The 12,346-nt window shown below is 38.6% G+C and overlaps 1 protein-coding gene across 1 annotated transcript in view; it reads right to left on the bottom strand.

Moving 5' to 3' along the window:
• The window catches only part of LOC127632013 (neuronal PAS domain-containing protein 1-like), a 67,795-nt gene that overhangs the window by 43,332 nt on the left and 12,117 nt on the right, over window positions 1-12,346 (bottom strand). The window contains exons 2-3 of the mRNA XM_052110466.1: window positions 7,932-8,108; window positions 2,921-3,159 (exon numbers count right to left, since the gene is read on the bottom strand). Of these exons, the coding sequence (XP_051966426.1) occupies window positions 2,921-3,159; window positions 7,932-8,026 (334 nt within the window). The 5' untranslated portion in view covers window positions 8,027-8,108. The remainder of the gene's footprint in view (window positions 1-2,920; window positions 3,160-7,931; window positions 8,109-12,346) is intronic.

Here is a 12,346-nt window from a genome sequence, read left to right as displayed (position 1 = left end):
AGATTTTTCTAAGGAGCACTATTTGTATGGCCCAAATAGTTGCTGCCTATGTACAGTTCTAAATGAGTAATTATGAAGTTAAAAGGCCAGCTCACTACATTTTTAAACAGAGCTATAGAGACAGACAGACATGATAGAGTAACAGAGAAATAGACAGGCATTTTAAATTCACCCAGGTATTTTAACAGGACTGACTTGCTCTGATACAGCAGGTGTAATGAGGTCTCACAGGCGGCCTACAAAAGAACCATCTCTCAGACACAGATTTCCTCTGTCTGGCCACATGTTAACAAGCTTTTACTCGGCCTCAGACTCTTTTGTTCATCCCTGTCGGCTTCCACACAGTCCTAAGCAGAGGCAGCGGCTAATTGGCTGTTAGATCTATTGTTCTCTTCACAATTGAGATGAGCCTATCATAGGATGAATTGAATGTGGGACTGCATATGAGAAACCAAATGACCTGCTCTCAAATTAAACTCAAATGAGAGTAAAGAGACATAAGAAAGGAATATGTATCTCAGTGATGACTTTGACTGTGGATTTTGCTCCTACAATCATAGCAGAGTGTCTATGTTTAGAGTAGACTATGAATCAAACATGCAAGGTGATGAGGTCATGTGAAATTTGTATTGAGGTCATGTGTCCATTTTTGAAAAATAGTAGGAAATATACAGTATATACTTATCAATTTCAAACATAGTCATACACTCGGTGCGGCAGGAAGTTGTTAGTGAACCAACAAATGTATTAGTTCAGAAGAGCCGTGTTTAACTCTGCATGACTGCCAGTGATTATTCGTGTGGCACAATTTCAATTACATTTCTGTGTGTGTCGTCTATGTGTTGTTGTGTGCATGCATGTATAAGCCCCCTCTCTCTGAGAATGAGGGTATCCCAAGCGACATACACAGGCAACCTATAAGACAATAATAGCCTATTCCATTTAAATGCAGAATTTAAATTAATAAAGCATTTGTATTCATCGGCAGGCCACCACAGTCATGTTCAAATTGAGTTTCGCTGTGGCACACTCAAAGTCATCTCCTCTGTTAATGGCACCTCAAATACAAATCGACGTCAGAATTGATGCTGTCGATTTAAGCCTCATTTAAATCTGCCTCAGAATATGTGACATCACAATCTCCTTTGCTCATCTCATCACCTTTCCTGTGTAAATGTAAAGAATAGGTATGGATTGCTCCTTTAAAGCCAACATGAAATCAAAAAAGGAATAATAAAGCATAAACAATGTCAACAGCATTTGTGGCTTTATGTTGATTACCACAAAAATAAAAATCCACTTGTCCCTTTTCTTAAAAAAGAAAAGAAAAATCTGGGTTACAGCAATGCCCTTACAATGGAAGTGAATGGGGCAAATCTAGAAATGTTAAAATACTGTTACAAAAGTATATCCAAAAGACGTAAACAATAGGCCTATGCGTGTTAACATGATTTTAGTGTGATAAAATCACTTACTAACTTTTTATGTATAAACTTATATCCAGTTTTAAACTTTTTTGCCTTGACTATGTACTGTCGTAAACCCCCAAACCCTAAAATAACCATAAATACACTGATTTCTACAACTTTACAGCTAAAATAATACACACATTTTAACCAAAGATTTAATGTCAATGCTTTTATGAAATTATAAGCTTCCCATTTCTGCAAAAAATTGGCCCCCATTCAATTCCATTGTAAATGCCTCACTGAAACCGCAATTTTTAGAAACCGCAAGAAAAGGAGGGACGAGTTGAAATAGTTTTTCATGGCAATCAACATTATGCCACACATGCTGCAAACTGAGTTTAACTAGTATTGAACCAGGAATATTCCTTTAAAGGGATAGTTCACCCAAAAAGTAAAATTCTCTAATGACCCTCATACCATCCCAGATGTGTATGAATTTCTTTCTTCTGCTGAATACAAATGAAGAATTTTGGAAGAATATTTCAGCTCTGTAGGTCCATACAATGCAAGTCAATGGGTGCTAAGTAAAGTAATCCATACGACTACAGTGGATTTAAAAATGTTTTCTGAAGCTAAACGCTAGGTGTGTGTGAGAAATAGATCTAAAAGATTTAAAACTTTTTTGACGAAAACATCACGAGTGTCAAGGTTGAGTGCATGAAATACAACACATGAAATACAAAAAAGTAAAATGGAAGTGCAGTGTTGTTTACAACACGGAGCATAGATAATCAATTATACATAGACGTCTCATTCAGCTGAACGGTGAACATGGACAGCTTTTTGAATTGGTTTGAATGCAAGTGAATGGAGGAGATGCCTCAGACCGAGCTCCTTGATCAGACCGCTGCATAAACTTCTTTTGTGTGGAAACAGTATTGCGGTACATAGAAACAGTGGCTAGTAAGGGATCTACGTATGAATATCTATGCAGAAGAGGCTTATGTGCTTACGTCACGGGAGAGGCAGTTTGAACTCTTGAGTTTCAACGTACAAACCTCAAGCTGGCCGGAAAAAAGTGTAAATATTTATCTATTTCTAACACACACCTAACATTAATTAGAGCAATGGAATCGTATGGATTATTTTTATGATGGCTATATGTACTTTTTGGAGCTTCAAAAAGTTGGCACCCATTCACTTCCATTTTTTGGACCGACAGAGCTGAAATATTCTTCTAAAAATCTTCATTTGTGTTCTGCTGATGAAAGAAAGTCAGACACATCTGGGTTGGCATGAGGGTAATGAAAGTAAATGATGAAATAATTTTCGATTTTGGGTGAACTATTTATTTACTTATTGTGCATTCATCGGTGCACGTTATTCCGCAATGTAAGAAAAAGCTTGTCTTATTAAACTTTTATTAATGTGTACTAACTTCCGGAACTGAAACAAATCTTTTCGGCTGATATCATGAATCACTGGTTACTCTGTGTAACGTGCAATCTTACCCTTGTGGCAGTTGTTCTCTCCTTCCAGTAGGGGGCTCCAGGGTGGGTCTCCCTGACTGGCAAAGTGTCTCATGTGCAGGTAACTAATGGTGAGGCGGATGATGGAGGCTTTATCCAGCTGGCTGGTGATTGCTCCAGGTAGGGGCAACATCTTCGCCAGCTCAAAGAACTCAAAGTTCTCTTTACCCCGCCGAGAACGAGCTGCATTGCGTGACTTCTCCTTCCTCAAGTTTTGCAAGCTGGGAGAGATGAAACAGGACAGAAATAAATGACAGAGAAAGAGAAATGACTATGACAGTAATTTAGTCTCAGCTTCAGACGGCGTGCGCACGGATCGCCAATAGTCTATTCGCTGACTGTCTGATGCATCTTAAGCACAAAACTGAAAAGTACTTGCTCGACCCGGAAAGATCTAATCTGACATGCTGACTTTAAGGAACTTCTGGGAGTAGACGCACACATGATTTTTTTAGAAGTACGCATGGAAACAAATACATACAACGAGTTGATACAACGAGCACTTTTGAGGAAGAACTAATCACTGGATTTGCAAAGGTTTGCCAGTTTAGTGAAATCTTTGAAAGATTTCAAATTCAAAGTTTGGATTGAGGCTATTAGTATCAAGTAAGCTACTGTAGAGATCCATGGGTTGAACTATATATTTTACTTTTTGAGTTATGTCTGTGAAATAATCGGGACTTGTTTTGTCTAGACAAGAGAAATTCTGATCTCAGAGTCTGCACACATTTTCAGGATTTGTCTGTAAAACCATTTGTGGAGTCTGCTGTACCATATAGATCAGCCAACATTTTAAAAAAGAAAACACCCCCGAACAATTGCATTTTCTTTGTCTGTTAGTCCAGACTGGTACCATTTCTGACAAAAATCTTTTACATGACATCTTAAAAACTGTTTTAGTCCAACTGAATCTGAGTGTGAATGTCCATACAGTTTCTACAAAACAAGATGGCAAAGATGGAAATAATAAGATTAATGTTTTTAAATATGGTCTATATTCTTAAAGACAATCTTTTATCTGCCTTATTTTTAAGTATCTAAAACAAGTCACGCAAGTTGGATATTTTCCTTAATTATTTTTGCCATCAAGTCAACCAAAATTATTCTTCCAAATACCCTCCACATCCTCCAATCTTTGCTACCATTTGTCTTTAGTTTATTAAAGGTGCTTTGATCTTTGAACCCCACATGTACTCTCTGTGCCTTTGCCAACAGGATCCGCACTAGAGATCAACAATAAGCAACAACGTGTCACCCAATTTCTTTTTCACCTCTATATCAGCCATACCCCTACACTGGATTCCTTTCTTCAAAGCATCTCAGGGCTTGATGGCTGACCTGTGATCAGCTTTTGAGTTCACTGTAGCTGGTGGGAGACCTGATCTTACATCAGAACTCTTGCACCACTGTCTATCCCAAATCCAATCCCTTGGTTTGTTTCCCATGCTCCCTCCTGGGTGGTGCGCCCCAGTCTTGATTGAGGGATCAATGGAGTAAGGGGCTGTCTCGAAGGCAGGCCCAGGTAGCTGTCGCTCTGATTGGAGATCGACTCGCTCACAATGGGGCCTGAGTGGTGGAATTATGTTGTCACGGCGACTCCACAATTTGTGTCTGTGCTGGAAGACGGAGCCGAAAGCTCTTCTCTTTTTCTCTCTCGCTCGCTCTCTCTTTCTACGTCTGTGACATTGATTCTCATTCAGCCAGCAGATGCACAGTGGTTTGAGCAAGGGAGGAAGGGCTTGGAAAGAGAGTGTGTGTGTGTGTGTGTGTGTGTGTGTGTGTGTGTGTGTGTGTGTGTGTGTGTGTGTGTGTGTGTGTGTGTGTGTGTGTGTGTGTGTGTGTGTGTGTGTGTGTGTGTGTGTGAAAAGAGGGACTGAGTGAATGGAAGGGAATTGCCAAAAAGCTTACACAAAAGAGTCAGTTCCTCAAATTGAAAAGAGACTAATTTATTTGTTTAGACAGGATGGGGCTGTGTTTTAAGGGACGGAGTGTATAAATCTGCAAAATTATGTGATTTGGCATTTTAACGTTTATATCTTTTGTGTGTTTGTCCTACACTATATCACTATATGTGTCATTGTAAGTCTCTTGATCAGTGTTTCACCCCAGTGTGATTTCTTAGAATGTGAAAAAAGTCTACCGCATCTCATCATTGCACTAAGACGACCCTGGAGAGTTCAGTCAATACAGAGCCATTGATTCGGTTTACATTTAAATCCTCCACAGTTGTGCGGACATTAATAATTTGACAAAAACTTAGTTAATGTAACACTAATAGAAATCTATGGCTTTTGTGGAGCAATGGCAGATGAAAAATCTTGAAAGATATATTATTTCATTTCAGCCATTGTAAAATACACAATATAGCAACAGATACAATGGTAAAAAGCTGTTAATTTAGCTCCTTTGCGCAGAACCCCTAGCAGCCAACTATTAACCTTAGTTTACATGTCAGGGACTATATCTTCAGGTGGAAGGATGGTACTTAGGGTGACCATATGTCCTCTTTTTCCCGGACATGTCCACTTTTTCAGACCTTAAGAAAGCATCCGGCAGGGATTTCTAAATTTGCGAAAATGTCCGTGATTCGTCTTTAGTTGGATTTTGATGTGCATCTGTTCTAATACTTCATTGTGTGTGGATGCATATTTGCATTGCTTTAACCCCTCTTTGTAAGTCCCACCTTCTCGCACACCAATTGGTCGATTATAAGAGGCTTGCAGCAACTATTGGCCAAATTCCTGCCTGTCAATCTCTCCGCAAATGTGTGAAGCTCTGTTGTGTTCGGCATCAAACAGTTGCTTGACAGTAGCAGCAAATGACAGCTGAGTCAATGCCCAAACGAAAGTGCAAATTTACAGAAGATTTGCACCAAAAATTCCCATGCTTTCGTCCAGGTCGAGATCCGTAGGAAGCAGAATGTATGACATGTAAAGCTGGCACATATGTGTCAGTTGCTAATAAAGGTGCAAGTGATTTAGAAGCACACATTAGCTCTGCGAAGCATAAAAGGTCAGCAAAAGGTGAAATTTCTTCAGGTAAATTAACGGACTAATTTTTGTGACCAGGTAAAATTGTTATCACATTACTTCATTTTCCATGGCCATTCAAAATAATAGTAATAGTAATTGAATGTACACTCACGACATCAAATATTTTATTTTAGTACATGGACATTCAAAAGAATGTTGTAAATTTGTTGTATTTATTTATATATGTTTATGTTATGCTAATAGAATGTCTTTTTCACTGTATTAAAGTTTGCATTCATAGTAACACTGTTTTGAACCCTGTATCTATATGTTTTGTCTCTATATGCTATTATGTTATTTTAATCAAGTAATGATTTGTCAAATAGTAATTTACTACATTCAGCATGAAATAAAACATTGCAGGAATGAAGGAAGCAGTAAACTCCTAGCTCGTACGTCTTCCCTGAGGTGGATTGTGGGAAATTAGGGAAATAGTCATCGAGTGTACTTGAACTGTACACTTGAAATTAGAGTCCATTGTGGGTAAGAATGAGTGAACAAAAGTAAGGAATGAGTGGCTCACTCAGAATTCAGACACTCCTACTAAAAAGCAAAATCTCAAAATAGTGCACTATATAGTGGATACGGGGGCGGTATCAGACACAGCGAGTGTTCCATGATCAGGGTTGGTGCCCTACGTAGGCTGCGTACTCTGCATTTAGAGAGCGGTGGTACTGCTGTACAGAACTAATGATCGAAATACTTACGACACTGAAAACTGTAACTACACTGAAATAAGAATCCACACATGACTTTAAAAGCTATGAAATAGCGAAAAAGGCATTAATAAAGCATGATCTTGCTTTGCTTTATATTTCAGCATTATATATAATGTCCCGCAAGGACATTACATATAATGCTGAAATATAAAGCAAAGCAAGATCATGCTTTATTAATGCCTTCTTTGGCTATTTCATAGCTTTTAATTGTCACGTTTTCACTCTAATAATTACTAGAAATGTTTCCAAACCTCTATTCTTATTGACAAATTCATCCAGACCTGACAAGAGCCCTTAAAGGGTTAGTGCACCCCAAAATTACAATTCTCATAATTTACTCACCCTCATGCAACCCCAGATGTGTATGACTTTCTTTTTCCTGCTGAACTTAAATTAAGATATTTAGAAGAATTTCTCAGCTCTGTAGGTCAATACAATGCAAGTAAATGGCTGCCAATATTTTTAAAATAAACAAGCAAACATAAATCAGCATAAAAATAATCCATAAGACTCCAGTGGTTAAATCAGTATCTTGAGAAGTGATGTGATAGGTGTGGATGAGAAACAGAGAAACAGATTACTTTCACATTCTTCTTCTTGTGTTTTTGGTAATTCACATTCTTCTCTGCATATCGCCCCCTGCTGTTTAGCAAAAAATGACAAATATTGATCTGTTTCTCACCCACATGGATTAAACCACTGGAGTCTTATGGATTACTTTTATACTGCCTTTATGTTCTTTTTGGAGCATAAACATTTTGGCCTACAGAGCTAAAATATTCTTTTAAAAATCTGAATTTGTGTTCTGCAGAAGAAAGGAAGTCATGCACATCTGGGATTTTTGTATTCATTTTTGGGTAAACTATCTCTTTAAAGGGATAGCTCAGCCATAATTTAATATTCTGTCATCATTTCCCTACCCTCATGTTGTTCCAAACCAGTGTGAGACTTTGTATTATGTGGAACACAAAATGGACTGACAGTCTCACTCACCATTCACTTTCAAGATATATATATATATATATATATATATATATATATATATATATATATATATATATATATAAAATGTAGTACTTTTAATTCTACTAGTAATTGTGTTTTTGAAGTAATTGTACTTATACTTGAGTATAAGTTTTGGCTACTCTACCCACCTCTGAAGACGAATTTAATTAAATTTGTTGGTCTTAGTCTGGTCAGGCCGCATCCAGGTGAATGTTTGCAAAGTGTATTTGTTCTTACCAGGGTAAGGTTGGTGGTTTGGCGAGGAGTCCCTGTAGGAAGTCCCACTCCACACTCACACACTTCCCCTCACTGACGAACGGCATGGCCGCCATCACGCCCCGAATGGGCCGCCACCTCTAACTCAGGCTGTGATTGGCCGAAGGCTATGTCGGTCCGAGACCCCCAGCAGAAGAGCTGAACAAGAAGGGAAAGAGACAACAGAAGGGGCGGAAAACTAATAAGCATGATCATGTGTCAACATTATTATTGTAGAATATTATGTTCTATACACGAAAGAAGGAAAGTCATATGGGTTTGGAACAACTTGCCTTAGCAAGCACCTTTAACACCTCAGCTATTATTTAATAAAAATACGATTGCATTACAATATACTATATACTACAGTATAATGCTGTATTATAGCAGCATTATATAGTTATAGCAGCATTGAATAGTTTAGTGTAGATTAGTATTACAAAATAATTAAGAACACCTGCTTTCTCTCTTTAAATTCAACTGGGCTTGTGGCTGTACAGCAATTCCCAAATAACAAATAGCACACACACATAAAATACAAAAACCCGGTCCAGTTCCTTTTTTTTCTTGCTCATTTTGGCCTTACTCTAGCCTCATCTCTGTGACATTTAAAGGGCCAGTGTGCCCTCCAGCTGCATGGTGCCATACCCACAGGCAGAAGATGCCCATTGGCAAACTCTAGGTAAATCACAACACTGTCCTACTGGCTACAGAGCCCAAAAGCACCCCTCTGACCTGAACTGGCACCACACACATACACCACTAACAGCACAGCATGACATCAGCATTTATCATATGGGTCGATGGCACCTCTGACATGACATTGAACTTGTATAAAGCCCAGGTTAATTTCAGGTGAGTCCGGGTCAGCTGCTACCAACATCATAATGGCTCACGATGGCTTAGCCATGAGCTGAGAGACTGTATCAGATGAGGTTTAAGCTTGTCAGCCACTACAATATGGCTTTGACTAAGTTCCATCCCTACACTGTTGCCAAGATTTCATAAGAATGAAAAATCTCTTTAATATTGACATTGCCTCAAAGAGAGCAGCGCTATTTTTGCTAAAGTCTCCTGATCATTTCTCATTAAATATGATCTCATCACATTTGATTCCTCTTGAGCAATGAAAAGCAACATCCTCTGAGAAATGTTTTCCTGACAAACTTGTCTGAGCTCAGTCAGTTATAAACTTACACATGCTAAATTGCACTTAAATTTAGTACGTTTGATACAAGCAATCAGAAGAGCACACGCAAAAGTGTAAACACAGCTACACTACACAATTAGCATTAGCTAACTTCTGTTAAAACACTACCACACACACACATAGGTATTTGTGGTCTTTCCTTTGTCATCTTATCGCATGCAGGATCTCTCTTACACCATCCTCACTATCTCTACAGATGTAATGGAGGTCCTGTCCACCGTAATTGTTCAATTAACACTATAACCTTGTTGCAAGGTGCGTTAGCATTCATGCCCTTTGGACACAGACAATGGCATCAAAGGAAGCCATGGTCTCTCTTGTAAATGTCAGCTTAAATGTGAAGAATTTTACATCTTCATCAAGACTTAGATTGTCCATCTCTGAAGGACTGGAATGTTATAGGAAATCTAAGTTTCATTTTGAAACACTTTCTCCTATCTCAGAGTTTGGGGTGAGACAGTGTGTTTGATTGCAGGGGGAATATTCAAGATAGGCCTTTAGGCCTATGAAAAACATTAATAACAATTCTGTTTGGTGCCCCTGGTGGTGCAGAAATGACTTCATCGTCAAGGATGGTTCATACATTTGTGGATCTGCATCCACACTTGGTGATCAATGATATAGTTAACTATTTTTTTCTATTATATTGCTGGCATGGCCTAACCTATTCCCAATCCCTAAAATTTTAATTGGCTGATAGGTACAGGATGTTGTTCCAGGACCAAGACGGATGTTGGACGTGCTCTTGGATCAACAACTTTAGTTGGTCTTGGAACAACATTCCTGCCAAAAAAATAAATAAAAAAATTGTCCAAATCCCATACTTCAACCCTACCAACCATAATCTATGCCTAAAGCCAGGGAGAAATAAAAAGGATGATTTCAATGTTGTTCAAACACAAAAACTGCCCTAACCCTAGCCCTACACTCTGATTGGTTGATATAAAACATTTTCAGGACCAACAAGGATTTCCTACGTTATGAAATCATGGTAAGCCTGTAAATGTATCATGTATCGTGCATATCTTTTTCTTAAAGAGAAAATTAGGAATGTGCAAAATGACATCTTTTCAAAATCAACTGACAACAATGACCAGTCAACTAATCTGTTTTAAAGGGATAGTTCACCCAGAAATTAAAATTCTCATCATTTACTCTGACTTTCATTATTCTGCTGAACACAAATTAAGATTTTTGGAAGAATACCTCAGCTCTGTAGGTCCACTGAATGCAAATGAATGGTAACCTAAACCTTTATGCTCCAAAAAGCACATAAAGGCAGCATAAAAGTAATCCATAAAACTCCAGCGTTTTAATCCATGTCTTCAGAAGTGATCCAGCCGGTTTTCGGTGAGAACAGACCAAAATGTAACTCCTTATTTACTATACATCTTGCAATTGCAGTCTCTGTGCATGATTTCAAGCTTGATTACACCTCCTAGTGCTTGATGCATGCGTAGAGCACTAGATGGTGCTAGGAAGTTTAATCGAGCTTGAAATCATGATTGCCAAGGAGATTGCTGATGTTATGAGTTTCAGTAAAAAAGGAGTTTAATTTTAGTCTGTTCTCACCCAAAACATACTGGATCATTTCAAAAGATGTGGATTAAATCACTGCAGTCTTATGAATTACTTTTATGCTGCCTTTATGTGCTTTTTTGAGCTTCAAAGTTCTGGCCACCATTCACTTGCATTGAACCTACAGAGCTGAGACATTCTTCTAAAAATCTTAGTTCGTGTTCTGCTGCAGATAGAAAGTCACACACATGGGTTGGCATTAGGGTGAGTACTGTAAATGGTGAGACAATTTTCATTTTTGGGTGAACTATTCCTTTAAGTTTGCATGATACAATTATCTGTGAAAAATTGTCTTTAAATGTATCCCTTTTAATGCACTGCTACAGCCCCAGACGTCTTTGGTTATTGCATTGTGTCTCAATCAGTTTTTTGAGTGTCCCACCATGAGCGTTGTGTTTTGTGTCAAGTAAAAAATAGTCAAATTTAGCATTCTGTTCCATTCCATAGCACTCTGTCTAGCTGTCTTATGTCAATGCAGTCTAAGAAACGAGTCAAGTGAACCCAAAACCAGCCTAATTATACAGAACTTCCTAAAAGGACAAGTTCACCCAAAAACTATTTCTTTAAAGCAAAGCACAGCATCATGTCAACAGCACGCAACTTAAATCACAGATATTCTAGATAAAAAAAATCTAAACGTAAATTTGATTTTTTTAGATTAGCTAATCGACTAGTCGTTGCTGGATTACTAGTCAACTAGTTGACCATCAAGGCCCATCCCCTGTGCAGGAGCAAACTAGCGCAGAGTGTTTGTTTGGCGAGCCTGTGGCTGTTTGTTTTCAGAGGGGATCGTTAATTAGGGACTCCAGCTGTCAGAGGTTTGTTAGTGTGCTCCGCCCCTCCCTATGGACCCACCAAATCAGGAAAATGAACACATTTAAAACAATCTGCACGCAGACAATGCACCACGTCTCTTACACACTCTCTTTCACACATACACACACAAACACCCTCTCTTCTTTCTCTCTCAGAAAAACATTTATTGGTCCCACATTTCAGGCCAGATATAACACTGCCATTCCGCTTTAAATGTCACATGCACTGGTATGACGATGCGTGAAGGACCTCTGGAACATTCTGGATTATTCATTATTTCTAATGCAGGGTGACTCTGGTGACTTTGACCTTTGAATGGCTTTGACAGAAGAAAAAAATGATTCCGGCATGTGGCCATCGGGCACATTCTCTCTCCCTTTTCTGGCACAATCCTCCTCCTTTTCCTCTTTCTCTTAATAAATGTAAACAGTCAACAGCTGTGGTGGGCCAGTCACAACACAGCTTTCTATCTGTAACTTTCTATCTGAGTTTAGTCTGAGATAGAGTTTGTCAATGGGCATTGGAATTTCAGCGTTTGACCAAAATAAGTAGAGTCGCAGTGCATTTAATTAGTGGTGCTTGCAAAGCATCACTATTGTAATCTCACATACTTATTTTTATTTTTCTTCTTTTTATTATTATTCTATCTCCGTACAAAACTTCGGCACCTAACTCGTCCCGCACCGTTTGGCGTAGACCCACGAATGAGGTGTCAAATCGAACGGCCTATTGAGGACACGTGTGCTATGACTTTTATAAGCGATCGGGGGTACGGTAATTGCCCCAGGGGCAA

The sequence above is a fragment of the Xyrauchen texanus genome, chromosome 38 (assembly GCF_025860055.1).
Source record: "Xyrauchen texanus isolate HMW12.3.18 chromosome 38, RBS_HiC_50CHRs, whole genome shotgun sequence".
NCBI lineage: Eukaryota > Metazoa > Chordata > Actinopteri > Cypriniformes > Catostomidae > Xyrauchen > Xyrauchen texanus.
The sequence above is the reverse complement of the archived record's forward strand: the minus strand, read 5'-3'. Positions and strand labels throughout refer to the sequence as shown.